General features: G+C 31.3%; 1 protein-coding gene across 1 annotated transcript in view; it reads left to right on the plus strand.

Annotated features, from left to right (window-relative positions):
- Positions 1–3104: 3104 nt before the first annotated feature.
- The window catches only part of LOC145249731 (uncharacterized), a 97455-nt gene continuing 73670 nt past the window's right edge, over positions 3105–26889 (plus strand). The window contains exon 1 of the mRNA XM_080111633.1: positions 3105–3314. Coding sequence (XP_079967759.1) covers positions 3204–3314 — 111 coding nt within the window. The 5' untranslated portion in view covers positions 3105–3203. The remainder of the gene's footprint in view (positions 3315–26889) is intronic.

Consider the following 26889-nt stretch of genomic DNA (forward strand, 5'->3'; position numbering starts at 1 on the left):
TGCCTGTTTTTAACAGGCAAAAAGTGTAGTTGGTTATTATCAACAAAAGATTATTTTATTAAAGAGAAAGCAAGCCAAACCATAAATAAGTTGTTTATTTATTTGTTATGTTATGCCGGGGCAACATCGGGTGTCCTTGCTGATAGTCGATTTAGAACATTGACTATTATTATTGAAAAAGTAAGATAATGAACATTATTATTATAAAATAAAAACGCATCAAGTGCGCTTGAAACCAAATCACAACATAATATTAGGAAAATAAACAAATATTTTACTTGTTTGAAATTCATCACAAATATATTTTGGAGGTAGACTCCATCTTCAGTGTGTTGTTTTGTTTCTTTTTTCCTTTTCTTCTTCCTTGCCATGTTGTAAATTTGTATAGAGCCGCGCGTTGTATCTGGCAGTTGTATTTTGAAATGTTTGAACTGTGTGTAGGTAACGCGAGAATAACGTCAAGAATGAGAGTTCAATAGAAACGTTGTTTTAATTTGAATAAATTTTATTCAAATTAAAACAACGTTTCTATTGAACTCTCATTCTGGACACATTATTATTGTTTTGTAACTGTTATATAGAAAAAAGGCATGCAGAGAGAATGTTGTAGCAGAAACAAATAGAACTCTTTTCTTGTGCATCAGTGCCTCCCCTGACTGTGTGATATGGCACATACTGACCAATCAGAGGCATAGCGCAGGGATCTTCCTTACCTCCTTAAGGAACTATAACTGCTTCCGTCCCGGACGAGAAAAACTCTAACCTTTTCCAGCGAGACGTCAAAGAGAACGGACCTGCTTCCTCACACTCTCTCTCTCTGCCTACACCGGTATCTACAATTCCCACTTGGGATTAACTACCGGGCAAAGGCAGACGAGTTCTATCCTAGCTATATCTAAATGGCATCATGCCCTTGCTTCAATAAACCTTCTCCTTGCAAGTTTTACGAAGTTGTTTGTTCGTTTATTCAGTAGCTTGTGTTGAAATATTTATTTTATTAGGGAGTGCCCGAAAAGCATTAACTCAACTCTCTAAAATGTTATTGAAACAAGGGGATGTTTAGTAAAATATTTTGGTTAACTTAGAGACAATAACAAGAAAAGAATATGGTGGACATGAGAAGAATGGGTTTTCAAACCTAGGGATAAAAACAATAATTTTGGACAGAAAACGTGACTGAAGGTCACATGCTTGTCGAGTGACGTAAGCACAAAGGAATAGTTAAATATATATAAGAGAGTTAGGATTTAAGTAGAGAGAGATCCCCTTCTAACACTATCAATGACTATAAGTTCGGGTGGTAACAGACCCTCTCAAATCCACCCTATCACTAACTTTTAGTTCAAGTGGTAACAGCCTCCACCTTCCCTCCCCCAAAAATGTAACTGAAATCCGAACATAGTTACATCCAAAATTTAAACTAAACCTAGGAAATGATTACATTTTCAAACACTATCTGGTTAGAAAGTGTGAAGTCATTTTACATTAAATTTATATACTAAACTGATCACCCACTATAAAATCTAAACTGATCATTTATTTTTTTTAAATTTTTATTGCCGTTTTTCAGGGTGTTTACACGTAATCAACCTGAAAAGTAGAATTGTTTTTATTTAGGGGTTTAACTAGCTTAGGATTTCCATCTACAATAATACCAAAATTTTAATTAATTTGGAATTTTCAAGTTTTGTAATTCTATTTATAAAAGCTTACTTTTTTTCTTTTTTTGCTTGCCACTGCACTAGGTCGATTTTTAATGTAAAAAAAATTCAGCTCCCCTTAAAGGGACCCGGTGGATCAGTAGATATATTTATTTGCTATAAAATTTAAATATCAAATTATGCAATAGCCAAATAAATTTTGGTGTGGGTTGAGGTGTGTGTTTGGGGAAGGGGCGAAGGGCGTCGTGCTGGTTCTCTCCTCTCAAGTACCAATTTCCATGACAAATAACACACTATCTGTGGGCTCATCGTTCAAACGCCTTGGCTTAACATTCACAGGCAACATAAACTAGAACAAATACATTGAGAACATTGCTCAAGGTTGCTGCAAAGAAGGTGGGCTCCCTCTACCATGCTAGAAAATTACTCACACCAGAGAGTAACCTATATCTTTACAAAGCTATAATTTGCCCATGCATACAATATTGTTGCCACATCTGGGCTGGTGCGTCTACCACTAATTTCTCACTCTTAGACAGGGTCCAAAAACACAGTCTCAAATCTAATAAGTCCCGCACTATCAGCCAAGCTCCAACCTCTGTCACATCACAATAATGTCGACTCCCTGCGCCTGTTTTACAAGTACTTTAATGGAATGTGCTCTGATGAATTCATAACACTTGTACTCCCTTGATGTACATACTCCTGACTAGCTCGACAAGTAGCAAAATTCCACCCCTTCACTGTTTTAGTCCCTATATGCTGGAAAGCATTTTACTCTAATAGTTTCCTCCCTCATACTACTAGACTTTGGAATCCCCTCCCGGTCTCTTGCTTCCTTGATGATACTAACTTGCAGAAATCTAAATATAATGTGAACAGACATCTCGTTGCTCAACTCCCCACAGTCCCCCCCGTTAAAAATGATCCCAAATAATATTAAACATGGCGGATCAAAACCCTACATCTCGATTCGTTATAAAATTTGATTTTCTTAGTTAAAAAAAAATTACTTGATCAATTTGTGTGATTTTTGAAATATGACCTGATAAAGTTTAAAAAAATTTTTTTTTTAAAGATTTTCTGTATTTTTACCCTTTTTAAATGTGAAATTTTAGGTATCCTGTAGGGTACTTATTGTACCGCCCTGAAATAATAACGTTATTATTTAGAAAACCATTCTTAACATGGGGAGGGGAGGGTGTTTTGTAACTATTCTGTACTTTCATCTAACATTTTGATTACAAAAAAAAGATATCGAATTGAATTTAACTTGAAAATACTATTAAATAAATAGCGCAGCACGATAAGTTCATAAATACCTTCTTTAGATTAAAATAAAAATAAAAAAATAAAAATTTTAAATACAAAACTTTTTTTTGGACGTTTAGCGAATTTGAAAGTTGGAATTTTGAAAGTTCAAACGAAAGTTGTCTCTCCTGAATGGCTCGTGTTTTCCTCTGGCGTCCGGCAGAGGACGCCACGCACAGTCGACTAACTGTTTACGTATGGCGCACATGTAGCGCCGATGTTTTCTAAAAAATGGAATTGCCTGTTATTGTGCACGAACTAAGGACTCTAAATGAAGAATACAAGAAACGATTAACAGACAAGGAACCGGCCACGGCGATTTACTGCAATGGTTTCTGCTCGGTAAGCTTCTTTTTTTTATATGTCAGCCTCACGGAGCCAATCTCCATTCTTACGCCTTGTAGTCATTCCATGATGGCTGCGTGTCGGAACGTCTATAACCTAGTAGTAATTTATTCCGGTTTTTTCTTTCTTTAAAAAACGTTTTCACGTGAAAGTTCTGTATTTCTTCTACGATAATATTAAATAAACCCTCCATTGGCATCGTATTGTGCTTTATATATTCTTTAAAAGCGACGCGTTAATCTTAAAAGAGTGGATTAGCTAGCAGCTATATAGTTATGTAGTGTACGTGATCACTTCAAACAATATTAAATGGCAAGTTTCTTTATCGATCTAGTTTCTTTTCTCTCTTTCTTTTTAGCTCTTTTGAGAAATAAATTTATATTTATTTTGTCTAAAAGAAATAAGAAAAAAAAAATGGTGATCGCTTTGTGAAGGTTCACTTTCAATATCACCCCTTAAAATAAATAAATAAAAGCATTTTTAAAAGCGGTTAATGTCTTCTTTTTTTTCCGGGAATCAATTTGAATAATCAATTGCGATATCCGACCTTTTTTTTTGTGTGTAAACAAAATTAAAATACGAATTAAAAATATTTATTCATTCGTTTTTTTTTTTTGTTTTTTTTTTTATTGATTTATTTCAAAATAATTATGGTTTTAATTAATTAAAGAAAAAAAATAACCTTATTCCATTTTTTTAGGTGTTTTTTTTTATCAACATCTACAATGAACGCTGTCAAATTTGTTAATCAAACATTAACAAATATTTTAATTAGAAATATGTTTATTTACCTGGATAACCAACCACCACCACCACTACTACACCAAAGTTAGACACAAGGTCATTTTATAATCAGATCTATCCCCTCTCCCAAAGATGACATTTTAGATGGTTATCAAAATAACTTGGTTTGGTAATTCAGAGGAGGGGGACACCAACAATAAACTAATCTCTCCACGCGAAAAAAAAAAAGAAAAAGATAATGCCTGGGAGGATGTTCTGAAGCATCAAGCAAAGCCGTGACGGCCCGTACTCCAATCTGTCAGTGTCATGAGTTCGCTTACAAAATAAATAAATGAAATTCAAAGAAAAAAAATAGTTTAAGAATCTAATATATATTTAAGTTTGGTTATATTGAAGATTTCAGCTTTAAGATGGCTGCCATCATCTTACCCAATAACTAATAATTTAATGACGAAACGATGCCATAACAATATAATATATTTATTACAGTATTAATGTTTGATAATTAAATTATTAATTGCAACAACTTAAAATTTAAACTAATAGTATTGCTCTAATAGCGGCCATATTAAAGCTTGAAACTTCAATATAACCTTAATTTTTTTATCATTTAAAAAAGATATGAAGAGACTAAGCTATATCTGAAATTAATTACCTGGTAGATGGAAGAAAAAAAACTTTTGAAAATAATCACCGATGTAAATTATTAAATAAATCAGTTTTCATTTCTTTTTTTTTTTTTACTTATTTTTATTTATTGATTTCACTTAGGTTTTCTATAAAGATGCTAAAAATATTGAGTTTAAAAAAAAAATAAAAAAAAATAAATCGCATATTCTTTTCTTTTTATATGTGAAAAGGAGGTTGTCAGTTCCTAAACTCTGCCTTCTTCTTAAATGCTGTAGTAATTATAGTAGCAGTGGGTATTTTTGTTTGTTGTGGATGTGGAGTTTGTAGTCTTTCTATTGCCCTCCCCCTCCTTTCGTTTTGAACAATACTATGATAGGGAAGGAGGGGGATTTTTACTACTACTATAACACTATATGAAAAAGGAGGAGGAAGAGGAGAGGGACATTTACTACTACTATTACTAACAAACCAGAGTCACTCCTAACATTAAAATCAATGGGAGGAGGAGGAGGAGAAGAAGAATCAATTGTACTACTTTTTCTATCTTTTCATCACTTTTCTTTGCAATTATTGTTAACTAGCTAGCAGGGCTATCCGGCGTTGCCCAGGAGCACGGATAAGGAAATAGAACAGTTAAATAAAAAAAAGTGTAACAAACACCTTTCTTTGGGCATTTTGCAATATAAACAACAAAACGCAAGAAATTGATCAATAAAATAAATATATAGCACATAAATGTTCCTATTTACTTTCCTCCCCACGAGGGCAGAGTTAATCAGTAATCACAAGGTCGGTTTTTAATGTAGGGAAAATCCAGCTCCCTCTAAAAGGGGCACTCTGGATAGGAACAACAACAAAAAAATGGGTGCTTATGTACTTTTGTTACCGCGCTATTTTTAAAAAAATAATATTTTCAAGTTAAAGTTTTACTATATTTTAATTATTAAATTAAGTGAAATCGGGAATAGGGCTTTCCCTCCTGCCGTAAAATTGTTATATCATCGTCGATGATATAACAATTTTACGGCAGGAGGGAAAGCCCTATTCCCGATTTCACTTATATATATATATAATAATTTAATTATCAAACATTAATACTGTAATAAATAATTATATTGTTATGGCATCGTTTCGTCATTAAATTATTAGTTATTGGGTAAGATGATGGCAGCCATCTTAAAGCTGAAATCTTCAATATAACCAAACTTAAATATATATTAGATGATAATCATCGATAACAGACTTGACTTTCATATTAGCAGGAAATTTTTTTTTTTTAGTTTATTTAATAACTTTTAACGTAGGGGATCACTTTTCAATTGTACCTAACATTCTATTAAAATTTTCTTTTACACCACAAAAATAGCTTAATGAGAAGAGTTTTGCTGATTGACCAAAAAGTGGGGTATCAATTTAATAGAACGTTTCCTCCACGTTAAAAGTCATCAACTAAAGTTTTAAAAAAATTGTTCTGCTAATATGAAAGTTAATTCTCTGATCGACACTAATCCGCAAATAAATAAATAAATAAATAAATAAAAAAACGTAAAAAATAATTAATTTTACGGTGGGAGGAAAGCTGGTTCAGGTCACACTGCCCATGTTAAGCATGGCTTTCTAAATAATAACGTTATCATTTCCGCACGGTTACAAAAGTGCATAAGTATCAAAAATTGTCTCAGTCATTAAGGATTTCTCCTCCACTGACCGAGGACAGAAAAGGTGAAGTAAGTGTAGCATCAGAACAGATACTACATTTTATTCCTAGCCAAAAGACCATGTAACCAACTAGCACATAAATATTACCAAAGGTCAGTTTAGTTACTCTTCTACCTACCTGGATACGTTTTTTGTGTTAGAACTTATTTAAAAGTGTTTATTTACTTTGAAACAGTGACGATTATTAGACAGTCATCTGGGGAATCTTGGTAATCGCTCAAAAGTCGAAAATTAAATAAAATACTAGCAAAAAGCCACCCAATAAATTTCACGGGGATATTTATTGGCTGTGTTTCTACCAGTAGTGTTTTGTTCAATTTTTTTTTTAAATCTTTTTAGCAATTACTAAGTGTCTCCTTATGGCAACCATGATTATTTTCCGTTCTAACTGAACGGATTTAACGTAATTTCTTTTGGGCCAAAAAACACTTTAAAATAAGTAAAACCACGACCAAAAATATTTAGGTAGTTAGAAGAGTAACTTATCTTGCCTTTGGTAACGTTTATTTGGTATATATTTTTGTTTTTTGACCACTTTAGTTTTGTTGGTTTATACTGCAAAATAGCCGAAAATGTGTTAACATATTTCTTTTTACCCCCCCCCTCTTTCTCTCTATCAACTGGTTCAATATACAAGAAAGTAAGTTGCCTGGGTAATTCATAAAGATCGCGACTATGGAAGAACGCGAGAGAAAAAAAAATCTGTTTACGCAATTAAAAAGTTTTGTTTTTATTGCAAGGAGTCATTTCCATTAAAATTCGGTTTGTATTATGCATCTAAAATTGAAAGAAAAAAAAACTCGCTTGAAAAATGTCAGCATTATGTGAATAAGCGAAATCAAAACAAGATGGCGACCGAATTTGACCTGATGTCGTGTAATTTTGCGTATTCACACAATGCTGACACTTTTCAAAGGTGCCTTTCTCAATCTTAGATGTATATTATTAACGAGATTTTTAGTGGAAATAATTTATCATTTTGTAATATATAATAACAGCAACAACAACAAACTATTTTTAATGCGTTCTTCCATGGCCGCGACTATTTCAATATTATTTTTGAAATATTTAAAAAAAAAAAAAAAAGTACCCTGTTCTCTGCAGTAATTTACCCCTTAATGACCCTCCAAAGATAATAATAATAATAATAATAATAATAATAATAAAAATAATAATAAAAATAATAATAATAATAATAATAATAATCACAGTACCTTTTTACCGTAAGCATATCGCGGTCACGTCACACTGAATCCGATGGTGCATTCATTGGTGCAATCTTGTGTAGTTTCTCACTTTGTAGTCGGACATGCAGACGAAATTACGACTTCATATAATACATCAAACAAATATTTGGCATAATTATAAATATATCATGGGGTATTTTAGTCTTCTCCGTGGAATCATGTCAGAGGAGAAATCCTTTTCGACTGAGGCAATTTTTATTTTTCTTCCAATCCAGGGTCTCTTTTAGGGTTGCTGTATTTTCCCTACATTTAGAAATCGACCTTGTGTTTAACTCTGCCCTCGTGGGGAGATAAATAAAACCAATAATATTAATAATATCCAGTCTTTTAAATTCATTGAATAAATTTGAATCAGTTATCTGGCAGATAACTTATCTGCCATGATGCTAACATTTTTAAAATAAACAATTAATTTCATCATTTTTCCCTGATAGTCAACGTTTTAAGTTATTTTTCTTAAATATCATCAAATTTTCTTTTAAAATTAGAACTACATTTTGTTAAAAAGCAAAGAAAAACATTTAGATGCAAATTACTTTTTTTACTTTTACAATCTCGAAAAATAACCAACATTTATACAATTCTACGTAATTCTGATTTTATATATATATATATATATATATATATATATATATATATATATATATTTACTGTTGTTCGATTATTTATTGAAATCAAAATTGTAATATCTTAAAACGGAACGAATGAAACAAAATTAAATCAACCATAATGCATTTCTGTTTTTTCGTAAACAAATTAATATTTTTGTTTACCTGGAAAAAGATTAATGGATTATTTTGTGACCCTTCAAAAGTTGAATTCAATCATTATAAATAGGTAATGAATGCTATTGCTACAGTGTAGCAATAGCATATGTAGCAATTGCAATGCTACAGTTCAACTTTTCTGTCCTCGGTCGGTGAAGGAGAGATCCTTCGTGACTGAAATAATTTTAATTTTTGTTACTATCCAGAGTGCCCCGCCCCGCGTAACAAAATTGAATAGTATGTGAACGTTCTTCGCTATCCCCCCACCCCAAAAATATTTTACTTTTTAAGCAATTACGTGTGAATATTCTGAAGAGGGGTGCAAATGAACAAACATTTAAAGTGGGGGATCAGTTATGCATATAAATTAACGTTTCCTCCTTTTCCGAGTCATTCTAGTATTTTAGAGTAGTATGGTAAACAACTGATGATCCCTTAAATTAAATTAGGACTATTGTAAATTCTAGAGAGCAAGTTGATGCATTGATTGCTGGTGATTAAATGACTTACTGACGAATGATAAAAATATAAAATTAAAGTAAGTTTTTTTCTAGACATAGGAATTTTATATTATCAAGTCAATAAGGGAACATCCTCTTTAGGCCATGGCATTTCGAAGTTAAATGCTTCTCAGAAAAGAAGATAAATCTGCATTGTACAAATGCAAGCATAAAAAGACAACACTAACTTTGAAAATATTCAGATTAGAAATGGAAAAAAATTTGGAGATTAGAATTGGAAAAGAAATTTATGGGGGGGGTAATATGATACGTATAAAAGAGAGAATAGACTGAAAAAAACTAAAGACTAAAAATATATAAAAAACGAGAAGCACTTAGTTTCGAAATGTCATGGCCTAAAGAGTTATCTCCCTATCTTTCTGTAATCCTTATTGCTTTGATAATGTAATAAAGTTCCTATGTAACTTTACTCTTTATTTTCTTCATGACTTATTCTATTGTTTGCTCCTCTTAACCGGGTAGAGCTTTTGGGTTTAGATAGATGTCTTACCATTGAAATTTTATTTTCAGCTTAATTTTATAACTGTGTGTGTGTGTGTGTGCTATGGGAGATAAAATATTTGTTTTTTAGGAGGAGGAGGGTGGCTACATTTTTAGGTGATTGTGTGTGGTATTGCGACTATGTCACTCTGACTTAGGGTTAGTGGTAAAAAATTAACTACTAGAATCGCCAAAAAGTGGATGTTCATGTTAAACTGATCCCTACTCTAAATTCTAAAATATTTTTTTTTCTTTCCACACAGGTTTTCAAGATGTTCACATGTAATCGCTTTAAAAAATAAAACTTTACAAGGTGGAGGTTCAGCGGATAGTCTTAATACCATTTTACTTATAATAATTTGTTTCAATTAACAATTTCATGATCAAATAATACCATAACTGTTAAATTTAAATTTCAAAATGCTATTAAAATTATTTTAATAAAAGATAAAACAAAAAATAAATGTAAAAAAAATCCCCGGCAGCGCCAAATAGGTACGATTAATCTATAAGAAATGAAATGTTATAATAAATATTTATATTGTAATTAAAAAAAAAAATTTTTTTTTTTTTTAAATTTTATTGATTTAAAATAAACATTGCAGTCGTCGTCCACTTTGTCCACCATAGTGCATCAACCGGCTTGCACGTAGCATTCAATTTCAGTTGTTAGCATTCAAATAGCAGTTTTTTTTATGAAACGTCAACAAAATGACATTTAAAACAACACGAAGCCATTTTATTTGCATGAAATAAATTTTGTTTTTCACGGATTTTGTTGTGTTGTTGGTCCCATGTTGAAGAATACTATTTACTTATTTTTGACTTGGAGATTAATTCCCCCCCCCTTTTTTTTAGAGTGAAATGAAGTAATTAATTTGAAACAGAAATCGTCAATTCGTATTTTTTTAATGCATTTTGAATCATAAAAAAATGGTGGAAATTTATTTGAATTCATATTTTTGTATGCGTTGTATTTTTAAGTGAATGGTTTATCAATGATGCCTTTTTTGTATCTTTGATTTTTAATCAATCCTTGGCCTTTTGGCTATAAGCAACGTGTAGTATCTGTTCTGACTTCACCTTTTCTGTCCTCGGTCAGTGGAGGAGAAATCCTTCATGACTGAGACGATTTTTCCCCCATCCAGAGTTTCCCTTTTTGGCTTTTTTGGGGCAAGGGGGGCTGGATTTCCCCACATTAAAAACCAACCATGTGTCTAACTCTGCCCTCGTGTGGAGGCAAGTAAATAGGTACGTACCTCCCCATGAGGGCGACACAATGTGGGTTTCTAATGCGGAGAAATTTCAGCCCCTCACCCGGGGAATACTCTGAATTGAAGAAACACGCATTAAAATTGCCTCAGTCTAGGAGGATTTTTTTTATTTAAAAGTAATTTTTTTTAAATCCCCGCGTGTTTTGCAATAAACAACAACGAAAGAGGAATCGAAAAAGGAATATATAACAAATAAATGTTACCAAAGGGAACATAAGCTACTTCTACCTGGATGAATACAATTTTAGTGTTTTTACTTATTTTGAAGCGTTTATTCAGTTCTAAAAACAAGTAGTGTCGAGTATTACATAAGAGCAAAAAAAAAAAAAATGGAGTCACATCTTTGGAATCGGGATAATCGCTCAAAAATAGAAAATTAAACAAAATACTGATATAAATCCGTACAAGAAATGTCACGGTAACATTTATTTATGTATATTACCACTTTTCGTTCTGTTGTAAAATATGCCCCGAAAATCACAGAGATCAATCAAATTCACATAAATATTTCATCAGATAGATCTTAAGAATGTCTTTAAAAAGTTTTCATTATTTTTAGTTTCATCCAGTTTATTTTTTGCAATAAATTTACATGAAAGCTAATTTAAGTCTTGTTAAGGCAATTTGTAAATTGATTTTGATTTTTTTTTAAAATAAATCTTTCGTGTTAATGAATTATTGAATTACGTACGCTGAAAGATATTTACAAAAAATATGTACTCGTATTTCGTATTTAGAAATCTCATTATTTTGAAGGTCTTAAATTTGAACCCCCATTCATTCATGGAGCGAAATAAAAAGAATTTAACTGTTTAATAATTTTTATTTCGATCCATGAATGCATATACCATGTGTGTGTATAAATATATAATGTGTGTATGAATGATTGTGTGGTTGTTTGGCCATTGCGCTGCTTTTCTGTCCCAACGAAATTGTATTGTGGTGATATATATATATATATATATATATATATATATATATATATATATATATATATAAATCCAGGTCAGAATATAAAAAACCCAAGATATCACATACTACTACTGCTAACAGAACAGGAATAGGCTTGCCTGACTGACTCGTCTACGTGACAGTTTGCCTGTTTCTTATCCTCTTCAGATCTTTTTTTCTTTTTTTGTGCGTGTGTGTAATCCTCCTTGTTGGAAACTAACATTCGAATCCATTTCTATCATTGTTCGTTCAGCACTGACTCTCTCTAATGATAATTTGTTTAAAAATATAGATAATTTTAATCTATGTTACATCCCCACCTCCTCACTCGCATTCTTTATAGGCACAAATTATCCACTTACTATTTTTAATTATTTTATAGTATTTAATATTACTTTCTTTTTTTATCCGCTGACTGCATTTTTATGAATCACGTGCATTCGTAGAATTTTAATGAATTATCAGTGTCAACTTTTAAACTACAGACTGACATTTTCGTTGTTACTAAGAGAGGTTTTATTCCTTTTTTATAGCTTATTCTTTAGCAAAATGATTGAGAGATTACTGATTTGTGTGAATTACAAATTAATTAAAGCAAAAAAAAAAAAAAAACGTTGGAATTCTCGATTGCTAAAGACGAATACATTTAGATTAGCAGAGAATAACATTGAAAATTGCGTTTATTTGAAAGCGTCTAAAGCAATATTCTATTATTATTATTATTATTATTATTATTATTATTATTATTATTCTATAATAATGATTAAAAATCCGATTCGATATGTAGTCTATGATTGTTTTCAGTAGGAAGATGAAATGTAGCTGACACCAACATTAATCATAATAATTTGGTGTTTTACTGTTTTGGTGTTTTGTAACTCTTAGTTTTGCTTATTTAAAAAATCTTGAATTGAATATAATAGAGAAAAAAAAAATTATCGATATTATTGACGTTCAACACCATGTGCTAATTATTATAAAATAATAATAATATTCTACTGGTTTAGTAGGCGGTAAAAAAAAAAGTAAGGAAAGAAAATGGGCATTTTTTTAGTATAGACAACAAAACGAAAAACTGGAACATATATATAATGAAATGAAATGTTGTCAAAGGCGAGATAAGTTACTCTTCTATCTACCTGGATAATTTTTATTGTTTAACTTATTTTAAAGTGTTTATTTCGAAACACTAGTGCCGTTTGCTTAATTTGGAACCAGAAAACTCATGGTTTTGGTTGACATGAGACGGTCATCTGGGCTGTCTCGATAATCGTTCAAAAATCAAAAATGAAACAAAATGTTCCGACGGGGTTTACACTATCTTTATTTTTAATGTCACAGTGACATTTCTTGGGTGGATTTCTTTCAGTATTTTTTATTTTTTGAGGCGATTATCGAGACTACTCCAAATGACCGTCTCATTTCAACCATTCTTTTCTTGTTAAAACTTAAGCACTTGACACTACTTGTGTTTTGAAATAAATAAACGCTTTAAAATAATTTAAACCAAAAATCCCGGTACCTTTTGTAACATTTCAATTGTTATATACTTTTTTTTATATCACTTTTTCGTTTTGTCGTGTATACTACACAATTCCCCAAAAATCCATTTTATTATAAGGGATCGGTTTCGATATAAATTACACATAAAATGATCATCAAGATAGCGTCTTTAAGGACATCTAAATATGAAACCACATCATCACTTCTTGTCATAAGAATCCCTGCGATTCTAATTTTTATTGAGACAAATATTAAAGTTTTTAGTGAACATTTTTCTTGTTTTCTTGTCAATCTCTACTCCTATAATTTTTTTTTTATATTGATATTCATTTTAAAAACTCTTTTTTTATTTATTTAGTTATTTATTTGCTTTCCCACTGAGCAAATTAGGCACAAGACCGTTTTTTAGTGTGGAGAGTGGAGGGAGGGGGACCAGTTCTCCCGAGAGGGAACTTTTTTTTTTTTTTTTTTTTTTTTACAAAGGCATCACCACATTATCAAGGCCCAGAGGCCACTCAAGGATAAGGGTTAAAGAGTGTACAGTAGAAATTGGTCAATATAGTAATCATTAGTAATGAAAATTTGGTAAATTTAATAACTTATATGGAACGGCTCATCAAGAACTTATTTACTTTAGACTTGAACACAACCATATTGTAGTCAGCTGGAAAGCAGGAAAACGGAAGACAATTCCACAGGCGTGCAGTTCTAAGAAAGAAGCTTTGTTCATGGAATCTACGTTTAGGTTTAGGCACAGATAAAGAGTGGGGGAAATTATTGATAGTGTTTACAGCTAGACGAGTGTTTCTTGTGAAAGTTTGGCGAGGGGGGACCATAGATTGAAGCTCAGTTGAACACTTTCCATGAAAATAACGATACATCAAAGTCAAACTCGCAACATCTCTTCTGTGAGATAGAGGTTGCAAGGAGGAGAAAAGGACATCTCCTACGAGGCTACGAAGTCTATTTTGAACTCTATCAAGGCAGGACAAGTCCTTTCTAGCAGCTCCTGCCCAGATGTGGCAACAGTATTCCATCCTTGGACGTACCTGGCTCTTATATAGATAGAGAATAGCATCAGCAGTGAGATATCTACTGGATCGATAGAAAGATCCCACCATTTTTCCAGCGGCCTTGGCAACAGATTTGATATACGTGTTCCATTTAAGATCAGGAGTAATGGTCAAGCCCAGAAGCTGGAGTGACAATTATTTGTATGAAGGGTTTCCCCTACATTGACCAAAACTGACTGCTCAAGAGCAATTGTCTGATATATGGGGTTGCCCTCACATATTACTTTGATTGCAGTATCTCCTGGAACATATACTACACTTTGATAACAGGAAAAAGATCTTGGCCCAAAGGTCAAGAATTTTTTCTTCTTGACCTTCGGGCCAAGATTCCTGTTTATTTAAAAAGAAAATGCAACTTTGTTATATATGGGTTGTGGACTTGCATTCATCTGCAAAAGATCTAATTTGCATATTCTTTTAAACATTCATTTTAATTCCCTATTAGTTCTTTCGGTTTTCTCATCTTTAGTTAACTATTACATGTAATTATATTCATGCAGATATTCTACATTATTTATACTTGCATAATATTTGCGTAAAAAGGTTATAGTAAACACAAACCTCTTTATATGTATTTATGTATGCGTATATATATGTTTTTAAAATTTTGCCTCCCAAAATCCTGTCAGTTTTTGGTCTACAAACATGAAACTTAATATATAGAGTATTTGGACCCATGCGAAACTTTATATTTGGGTATCATCCAGGGAAAATTGGTGTAAAAGTGTGAAAATTTAAATTTAAAAAATGTAATTTGCCAGATGGAGGTCAAACGACAGCATTACGAATATGCATGTGTAACGTAATAGCTATTGGTTCATGTTTTAATGTTTAGCTTTGTAGTAATGTCTTCATAGCTCAGGCATTAACATTAAAGGAAAAAGTAAATTGTAATTTTGGTTTCGATTCTCAGTGATGGTGCATTAGTTTTTTTACTTTTTGAATTATTGCTATTTATTGGGTCCAATATAATATGATAACAAATACAAAATCTTCATTAATCAAAATATCTTATTTAAGCATATTTTATGACCGGACAATATCCCAGCCGGCCTGCTAGTGGCTACTATTTTTGACTGCCTTAACGATTTATACATAAATTGAGGGCTTTGGTCGCCATATGCATTTAAGTGTAATGATAAAAGTCAAGTATTACTGTTCTTCTGTGCTGTGCTTCTTTGCATAACAATCCCCATTACAAATTGTAAATAAACTTGTTTTTGTTTCAATAATAATTATTAGTTTTGTTTATCAATTTTGATGATCAACAAGAGAAGATAACTCATTATGATTACGCAGGAATTTGAACGATGATGATAATGAAAACCTTCATTTTACACTCAGTAATTCATATGCTATTAAAACTGTTGTTTCTTTCCATGCACATCGGATGGCAAATTCTTTGACATCAAAAAGAAATGATGATGTCACATAGGGATGACGTCATCCACTCAAATACCATAAACGACCCGTGAACTTTTGGACTGTGTGTGTGTGTGTGTGTGTGTGTGTGTGTGTGTGTGTGTGTGTGTGTGTGTGTAATAGACAAAACCAGGATGGTGGTTGGGATCTTAAATTAATGCACATGTAAAAATGCTAACTATTTACAAACTGTTTTCTTCTAAAACTCTTTTTGAAAATTTAAAATGAAAAGTTAAAAAAGACAAAGAACTACTTATTAATTTTCACTTGGAATAATACTTGTTGCACAATAAAAATTTACTGATGCGTTGGCAGATTAGGGTTTAATCAGCTTTCAAGTCATACTCCAAAAATGGTACTTGATGTTTCCTTGTTATCAGCATTATGAGTTAAGGATCAAGGATAAGTGGAATAACTCATAAAAAGGAGTGATGACTTCCCCTACATATCTGTGTATTAGTAGATATTCCAAACCAATATTTTATTTTCATGATATCTAAAACCTTTTATTATGACTACATAAATCTTTGCAAAAAAAAAAAAAAATAAACAATGATACCAAATTATTTTGGGAACACAGTTGATCACCAAATTATGACCATTCAAAATTTTTATTATTGGAATTCATTGGACTACTGTTCTCATCTTGAGTGTCATTTACACAATGTTTCAGTCGATGTAACCTCCGACCTTCTTCAGGTGTATCTTGCTGTGTAAATGACACTCAAAATGAAAATAGTAGTCTGATAAATCCAAATAATACAAATGACCAATCCTCATCTCAAAAATTTAGAAACGTAACATTCAAAATTTCTTGGAAATCAGATTTTGAGCCCAAAGACAAATCCTTGTACAAAAAAAAAATGCATCAAAATGTTAAAAGAAGAATTAGATTCAATGCATCACCCTGGAAGGAAACTACGTTGATGAATAAAGTCAAATTTTGCCTAAAGTTAGTGTTTTTTTAGTTAGGCTCAAGATTTATCGAGAGATGTTATATATATTTGTCAAATATTTCTGGTTTGAATTAGAATCAAAGTTTAGGGACAAAAGTCAACTATTATGGTTCATTTGTGCTTCTAAACCCATGAAAAACAGTAATTGTTACTTTCATGATATCTATTAAAAATAATGATGATCGACCATAGTGGAATGCGTCTCAAATTAGCTATTACACTGTTATGTAGGGAAAGGCAGTACTCCTTTCTCAGGATTACTACACTTAGCTTTTATTCTCACCTGATAATAGGGTATCAAATTAAACCACCGGTTGCCCAACTCATCAGCAAACACTCACCATTATGCCAAATGAGCCGTTAGACCAGGCTTCAATACTATTCTTGACATCTAAAAACTTTTAATGTGGCCACATAAATCTTTGCAAAACATAAACAATGATATAAAATTTGCTTTGCTAGCACAATTAACCACCATGTTATGGCCATTCAAATTTTGTTGGGAATTAAAAAAACGTGCTGCCTTGTGAAGCTAATTTTCACAATGTATAATTAAATATGCAGTTTTTGAACAAATGAAAAATCATTACAAATGTAATGTCACTTTATGATGGAAATTAACCATTGATAGCAATAATCAAATTAAATTAAGCAAAATTGGTAAAATCTCGTTGCCTTTGAACAAAAATAACATGGAAACATAACTTTGTTTATATAAAATTCATTTCAACAGCTAACACACGGAATCTTCATAATATGATTCATAGCACATTAAGAGATCAAGCTAGATTTTTTTCTGTTCAAAAAGATTTGGATCATTCAAAACCAGAACAGAAACACAATTTGATAAAGTCTAAATTTGTGGAACTCTGTTCTGCTGGCCTGCTTTCCTGCTGACTACAAAATGGTTGTTTTCAAGTCCATTATAAACAAGTTATTGTTGAGCTGTCCCCTTAAATACTATTCAATTTCCACTATTAACGATCACTTCTCTGTTGTCTCAGTGACCATCGTACACTTATTAGCTCTTGTCTTATCTTTCAGTTGCAGTTGGGCCTTGATAAGTGGTGACTCCTTTGTTTTTTTAAAGGGCAAAAATTTTATTCACTAACGTTTTCAGATTTATATTTTTTGTGAAAGATCAAAACATTACATCAAAACATTACATCATGATGAATGCTCTTTTTCTTTAACATGGAATTGTTTTAATGTGTATAGAGACGCACAGTATCTTGCATGTTAGGTTGTATATCAACATCAAAAAATATATTGCCTTTCACTGAAAATAATAATCTGACATGAAATAACCTGAAAAAAAAACCCCTTTTCTGGATACTAGAGAAAGAAATGTGTATTAAATATTGAATCCAAATTTTATCAAAATAAACTTCCCAAAAATGAATGTTATCAACAGTTTAAATTGGAGGCAATTTCACATGCTAAACTAGCTGATTTGTGATACCTAGTAGTAGCATATTAAAGGGAAACCTTTAGGTTGCCTTCAACTATGGTCAGCCATTTTAACAATAACATGTCTGCAGAAAATAAACATTTGAATCTGATTTACAATCGATCTGTATGTCAAGATTCACACGGCACTCATCATATTTTTTTTACATTTTTTTTATTCATTTATTTTAATGTAAAAAATCAGTTAATATCAGTGATTCTACCGATCTATCCTTACTTTTTTGTTGAAATGATTGTCAGGTGAGTTAGCTAGGATTAAATAAATCTGTATGATTGAAAAATGAAATGAAATCTTTTAATTTGACTGTAGAATTCTTGCTTTAATATTTTTTGTTCTTATTGTAAATACTAACAAGTAATGGTTGGTTAATAAAATGTCTTTTTTCCAAACGAATATGCAAATGTCCTGCTGGCTTGTCAAGCCAAGAGTAGGCTCATGACATTTTTACGAATCATGGCGATGGAGAGCTGCTCATCAAGCCAATTTATGATGATACCCAATGTGGCGGGTCATCAACAGGTCAGCATTGTTGAAAAACTCATTTGGTGGTTCTTTATCCAATCGTATCCATCATTGTTGGCTGGGACACAAATTTTGTGAGAAGACAAGCTCATTAATCATGAAAAAAAATATTTATTCAATAAATAACACATAATCCCTTCCTATATATATAAAATGAACTCATTTTTTCCTCTCTGATTTTGACCTTAATAGGATTAAAAATCAAGACATTTCATGCAAATGTAATATGCACAAACTGTAGCACAATATCTGAGGTGTGTTATAGGCATATTATCTCTCCACTTCCTCGATAATCATAGATTCCTATATTTCTTCTGCTGAGAGTTCCCTGCCAAAATCGGTTAAAATCACTAGAAGTAGTAAAACCTTTTCTCTCTAATTAATTCCTCCTTCTTCCGCCACCCATTTACACTGTTGCGTGATCGTTCACAAGGGACACTTACGAACGAACACCGGTTTCGGTTTTCTATACTTTTAAGTTGGTTAAAAAAACTGGAATTGAATTGCACCGTGCCTTTCCATTCTATGCTTCCTATCAGGCGAAATGTACCACGGAATTAACCTATAGCGACATTCACACAAGCATTAATTCTTATACCACGCTTACTTTTATGTTGCTTAATTACTACCCCCCCCCCCAACATTTATACACTAAAAAAAAAGAATTCTTTTTTTTTTTTTTTAATAAAACAAATATATAATACATCATTTCCGTTTTATTTTGTTTTATAGTTGCTTAAAAAAATGGGAATGGAATTTTAACATTCCTTTTCGTCCTATGCATTCTACTGGGTGAAACGCACCATGAACTTAACTGAAACGAAGGGTTATTTATGCCATTTTTCTTTTTTTTTCGCTTTTCGCTGTGTTTCTTTGTTTTTGTTTTTTCGACCACGTTCATAATTTTTTTCCCCTTATTTTTGCTTTTTGTTTTTCCGAGTTCTTTTAAAGAAGTTTTATGTTCAGTATTTTTTCCGTTTTCCCAATGTTTTTTAGGTATTGAAATAGGGTTATTACTTCGCTTAAACACCTGGCAAACGCCGGGTACCCCCGCTAGTAGTTAATAAAATATCTTTTTTCAAAACCAATATGCAAATATAAAGAAGGTTTATTGGATGTCCTGCTGACATGGCAGGCTGAAAGCAAGCTAAAAATATCTTCACACGTAGTAGCGATAGAGAGGCACTGGTAAAACTAAGTTAATTCATGATGGTCTCCAGTGTGGCATATCATTAATAGACTAGGACTGTTCAGGACGTCCCACATAGTAGGTCCATTGCTCCACTCATATCTGCAGCAATCAGTTGGAACACTAATCTGTTGATTATTTCCAGTGCATATAAATCGTTATTAGTGATTTGTGTTTTCTTATGAAATGTTGTCTTTATGTAATGTTCAGAAAGTGACATCGTTTTAAAAAAAAAACCAACTTTTACACTTTTTACTTGAAACAGCATTCATCACTTGGGTGCCTTGAGCTGGCTCCACCAATCCTTGCCACTGCATTCCACTTGAAGGTTGATCAAGTTTGATGATTTGAACTCAATGCTGTTCTAACAATGAACTTCGTATAATTTAGGAGCCCAGGTTGGGTTTCAGGTCAACTTTAACTGTAATCAACCAGGTTTTTTTTTTTTTTTTTTTTTTTTTTTTTGCTACCACATCACGTTTTTTCCAACCTTGTAGGAAAGTTTGAACAATTACTTTATACATGAATTCTTCTGGTTGGCGGTGAAAAGTGTGATCCAGCCAACATAGACGTCTTGTGAGGATTACTTGTCAGAGAGAGTTAATTTTGCAGGAAAAATATACCTTGTTGAAGTGAGAGGAAGTGTTATCAGACATAAACAGTGGTGATTGCAAGTTTCCAATTGCTTAACATCCTCCATTCTCATTGGTTAGGATTCACTGACATAAAGGAGGATTGTTCGCACCAACGATTGATAGATCTTTACTTTAGTGCAGGTGTCTTAACTCAGATTTTGACCAGAGCCGGGAATTGGGTCAGCAGAAGGCACAATGTGCAGTATCAATTCACACTTTAATGTCAGCTCTACCTTAATACGTGGCTGTGATGATGGCACCAAGATATCTTGGAGCAGTCAATAGGAGTTGTTAGTCCTGGTTTAGCAGATTGGTAAAATGATCTCTCCAGCAGATTAGGCATTCATCAAGATTGGTGAGTAGCCAATCAGCTTCAAGATTGTTTAGTTATCACCTTAGTGTATCTTGGTGCTCGAACATTGAAGGCTGTAAAGTTTATGGGTGTCTCAAACAGCTGCGATACATGCCATGTCTTCTGTCACTTTTGTTCAGAATGAATTTCAATTAGCGTGATTAGAACGGATAACTTCATGGCATAGTTGTATGAAGTTGTCGGATTTATTGCAACAAACTTAATTTTCTTTTTCAGTCGTTTTAATTATTTGGCCCACAATGCAAAGCTAATCTTTTCGCTTTGTGATTTTGAGCGTCTTAGACATCACGGATTTGAGGTTATGCTTTAGTTTACCAAACTGAGGTAAAACTTCAGATTCGTGTACCTTGATATCGTTGAACTGATTGGATAGTTATATGCAGTATGTATCATTGGTTTGTTTACGCTTCAATTTTGAAATATCATACTCAAGAAGCTTAGCACATGACTTGACGACCTTGAGATGAAAATGTAATATTTGCGACAATAATACTAATAATAATCAGGGATGCTTGTGACTCGCTGTTTTTAACAATAAAATGATTGATTTAGTTAACTGTGACACTATCATTGGAGTAGCAAGTAAATAGGTGTTGCTGTGGATGTTGAAAACACATGATGAATATGGTTGTTTAGCTTGAGCAGCAAAGTTAACAAGTCTTTCACTGCTTTTAAACTTGTTGACTGAGACAATTCAGACGCCAGGAAGAGTCGCCACAATAAACACTATGATGCACTCATTCAATGTTTTAATAGCTAACACGATTTGCATCATCATCATCATGTCTGTATATGGCATAATCACGTTGACACACTGGTTCCCGTCAAATCACCGAAGTTAAGCAACATTGAGCCTGGTCATTACTAAAATGGGTGACCAATTTGAGAAGTCCAGGTGCTGTATGTAGGAGGATGTTGACACCTCCCTGCAAAAAGTTGCAAAAACCTAACATCGTCATCTCCCCTAACAGGGATATACATGCGACTGGGGACCGCTTGTGAATTTCATACTCCCAATGAAACTTCCTCCTTCGGAGGAAGCCGGTTAAACCCTGCATAGGATTGGCGCTGACTACACACACACGCACACGCACACACATCTGTATTACATGCTGGCATGTGTTAAGTGGCTTAAAAAATTGACTTTAACTAACCAGGTCTTTATTTATCTTTCTTTCTCTTAAGTCCATCTTTATCACTTGCTCCCATTTATGATTTATGTCTTGCCTTGTGAACTGACCCTGCTACCTCAACTGTTCTACATTTGCTAACCTAAGAACTCTTATCTTATTTTTTTCTTTTTTTTTTTAACGTGTCCATACCATCAAAGTCTCCTGTTTTGTAATCATCTCCCTACACCAGTCATTTCTCTATACCTGTTTAATAATATTCATGATAAATAAAAGTTTAGCTTTCATGTTTCTGAATTTTTTAGATGAGAATTCATTAGTTCTAGTCAGCTAACGTACTTCCTAACTTTAGGTGGAGCACTACCGAAACAATTACGAAAATTATTGGCACATTTTAAACCTAGTTTAAATGTATAGGAATTTGTTGGGTTCTATTTTCAAAATCCTTGTAGGAGCTGTTGAGCGCAGCCTATCTTGCCTTGATAGAATTCAAAACCAGCTTCAAAACTTAGTAGGTGATGCTCTTTTCTCTTCCCAGCAACCACTTTCCCACAGAAGAGACGTTGCAAGCCTGTCGTTGTTCTATCAGTATTTTCATGGCAAGTGCTCGTCTTAGCTCCAATCTATGCCCACCCCCTGCCAAACTTTCACAGAAAAAACTCACCTGATTAACTACAACCACGATCAACAATTTCCTCTACTGACTATCTGTGCCTAAATCTAAACGCAGATTCCATGAACAGGGCTTCTTAACTGCCTGCCTGTGGAACACTGTTCCACTGGCCTGCTTCCTGACTGAATATAATTTGGTAGCCTTCAAGTTAAATGTAAACAAGTTCTTGTTGCGTCGTCCTCTTAAATAATCTAAATTCCATCCAATCTACACTATTAACGATTACTACACTACCACCTTACATTCATTAACCCTTATCCTCGAGTGGCCTTTGGGCTTTGATAAGTGGTGACTCCCTTGTAAAAAAAAAAAAAGAAGTTTTATATATATTATTTTAAAATATAATTATCCGCTCACACGGGGTTCATCATCTACGACACCTCAGAGGAACTGAATAAACAAAAACTTCCAATACGTATAAATTAGGTTTAAGACGTGCCAATATTTTTTTGCATTGTTTTAGAAGCATTAAATTTGATCTATTATTATATATATTATATAGATTACATTATTATATATATTATATAGATTACATTATTATATATATTATATAGATTACATTATTATATATATTATATAGATTACATTATTATATATATTATATAATTATATATATTATATATATTATATAATTATATAGATTACATTATTATATATATTATATAGATTACATTATTATATATATTATATAGATTACATTATTATATATATTATATAGATTACATTATTATATATATTATATAGATTACATTATTATATATATTATATAGATTACATTATTATATATATTATATAGATTACATTATTATATATATTATATAGATTACATTATTATATATATTATATAGATTACATTATTATATATATTATATAGATTACATTATTATATATATTATATAGATTACATTATTATATATATTATATAGATTACATTATTATATATATTATATAGATTACATTATTATATATATTATATAGATTACATTATTATATATATTATATAGATTACATTATTATATATATTATATAGATTACATTATTATATATATTATATAGATTACATTATTATATATATTATATAATTATATATATTATATAGATTACATTATTATATATATTATATAATTATATATATTATATAGATTACATTATTATATATATTATATAGATTACATTATTATATATATTATATAGATTACATTATTATATATATTATATAGATTACATTATTATATATATTATATAGATTACATTATATATATTATATAGATTACATTATATATATTATATTATATAGATTACATTATTATATATATTATATAATTATATATATTATATAGATTACATTATTATATATATTATATAATTATATATATTATATAGATTACATTATTATATATATTATATAGATTACATTATTATATATATTATATAGATTACATTATTATATATATTATATAGATTACATTATTATATATATTATATAGATTACATTATTATATATATTATATAGATTACATTATTATATATATTATATAGATTACATTATTATATATATTATATAGATTACATTATATATATTATATAGATTACATTATTATATATATTATATAGATTACATTATTATATATATTATATAGATTACATTATTATATATATTATATAATTATATATATTATATAGATTACATTATTATATATATTATATAGATTACATTATTATATAGATTACATTATATTTCTTTTAATCTGTTTGTCCATTACACCTTTTCACGGAAACTCCCAGGCTCATCTGTGTTAAATTTCATATGGATCTTTAGAAGGTGCAGCTAATAAAGTATTAAGCTATCCATTCGATGTAAAATTAGGGATTAATAAAGATTAATATTTAATCCACAAATTAGCACAAATTTAACCATATTCAGCCATCAATTTTGGCATAAAGCTCATTCAAATTCAACAGGCTAAAAGGTTTCTGAGACCCCATCACTCTGAAAAACACATTTAGTATCAGCAGATGTAAAAATAACATTTCAAACTCTCATTTAAAAAAAACAAACCTTTTTACGAAAATATCTGAAGATAGCGAAACAAAGCTTGAAACACGTTATAAAAATAATTTAAAATAAAAATGATAAAAAGCTGAAAAACACAATTGGTGATGGCTACACTCTTTTAAATATATATATATATATATATATATATATATATATATATATGAACAAATGATTAATAAAACATGTTAAAAAAACATCTTGAAAAAAAGTTAAAATCATTTAATTTTAAAAAGGAAGCACAAGATAAGTGGATAGTCCTATATATATATATATATATATATATATATATATATATACCAAACTTTGATTTTTCTATATTACTCCTTATTGGTGAATATGTCAAAATAAAACATGCCTCTTTTTTAAAAAATGTTTTCAAATACTTTTTTGCAACATTATTTGGGAATACGTTTTAACTCCTGATTCAAAGAAAAAAAATATTTGTTACTTGCTTAAAATCTAGCAGAACAAATTCAAATTGAAAGCTAAAAACATGTGCTGCATGTTACTAGCATTCCACCCGTTAGCACAAGCATGTTAAACATGCCGTCCATGAACCACATGTGACTCTTTCAGCGCACCTGTGGCCTGCGTAAAAGATACTGACCTTTCTGAGTTGTAAAATATGCTTAAATATATTTTAATTCATGCAGATTTAGTATTTATCATTACAGAGCCAATTCTCAATTCAATATTATATTTTATCTAATATATTTCAAAAGTTAAAAAAAAAAAAATGACTTGGTGCGATCAACTAGAATCAAAGCCAAAACATTTAGCGCTCCAGCCATATCTCCTATCAGTGTAGCTATCGAGAGATAGGTAAGAAAGATTTAATATTAAATGACTTGAAGAAATTAATTGAATTTGAGCATGCGCAGAAAGAAGTAAAAATATATTGGCAAGTTGAAATGAACAGTTTGCATTTTGACTTACCGATATATGTCTATACGGGTTATTCATCCAAACAAAGATTTTACTTGTTATAAACCATTCTTTGTGTATTATTACTATTTCCTGTTTATTTCAGTGTCATGTGACTAGTAGTTTGAGTGTATCGGTTAACTATTTACACACACACACACACACACACACACACACACACACACACACACACACACACACACACACACACACACATATCTACTATTGTCTTTTAATTAGAAAAGCAGACAAGAAACAGGAATGCACCTGTTGGGTATATATGTATGCCCAAAATTTCATCTTTTTCTAACAATTATGAATTAAGATTTCAGGAAACTCCATAAATTTGAATAAAGCTTTTTAAGTATAAAAAAATATGTAATAATTTTAACAACTTCAATTAATTGCATTCGGCCTTCAGAACACCATAAATTTACTCACACGGCAGTCAGAAGATCCGGAGTTTAACATATGTTCGAATGATGAATTGTCAACATTTAATAATAAACTAGGTGTTCCCTCCCTCTCTCTTAGTAGTAGTAGTAGTAGTAGTATTACTACTATTACTACTACTACAATTTTTGTTTTGATTTCACTTAGTCACATAATGTTGACACATTTCAAACATGTTTTTCTTAATTTTACATGCATAATACTAAATGGATTTTTAGATGGAAATGATTTCTCATTTATTAATTTTCAACAAAAATGACATAAAATCATTTTTTAATGCCTACACACAATTTTTTTTTCTGTAATTTGTCCTTGGTCAATGTAAAGAAAACCCTTCATAGTGAGATAATTACTATTTATTTGGAGACTGCCAAAGTGCTCCCTTTTGGGGGAGCTGGTTTTCCCCCCACACTAAAAACGACCTTGTGTCTAATTTGCTTTCCTGGGGGAAGCAAATAAATAAAACACAATTTTTTCTACTATTCTGCAATCTTTAACGCTTACCAGTGCGTGTTAGGATTAGATTATTTAGCTGTTCAAGTCTAAATCGCTTCAGCTGCAAAAGCCACTCCTTGTAAATGAGCGTAGAAGTTCTCTTCAGCATACACATGGCCAGGCGGTGTACATGTTTGAGGTGAAGAATGCCCTTTAGGCATGGGATGCAAGTCTGAACTGCATAGTCCAGTATAGATTGAACAAGAATAGGTATAGCAGAAGCAATATGTCGATGTGTTGGAGAGATGGCTTAAAAGTGCCAACCATCCCAGCCATATCATTTGTGATGCCAAAATCATTTTTTCAGCGTATGGTTACATGGGTGAAACAACTGAAGAAATCTACTGATCCTACAGTGTTTTTT

The sequence above is a fragment of the Euprymna scolopes genome, chromosome 28 (assembly GCF_053919585.1).
Source record: "Euprymna scolopes isolate OS-2025 chromosome 28, ASM5391958v1, whole genome shotgun sequence".
NCBI lineage: Eukaryota > Metazoa > Mollusca > Cephalopoda > Sepiida > Sepiolidae > Euprymna > Euprymna scolopes.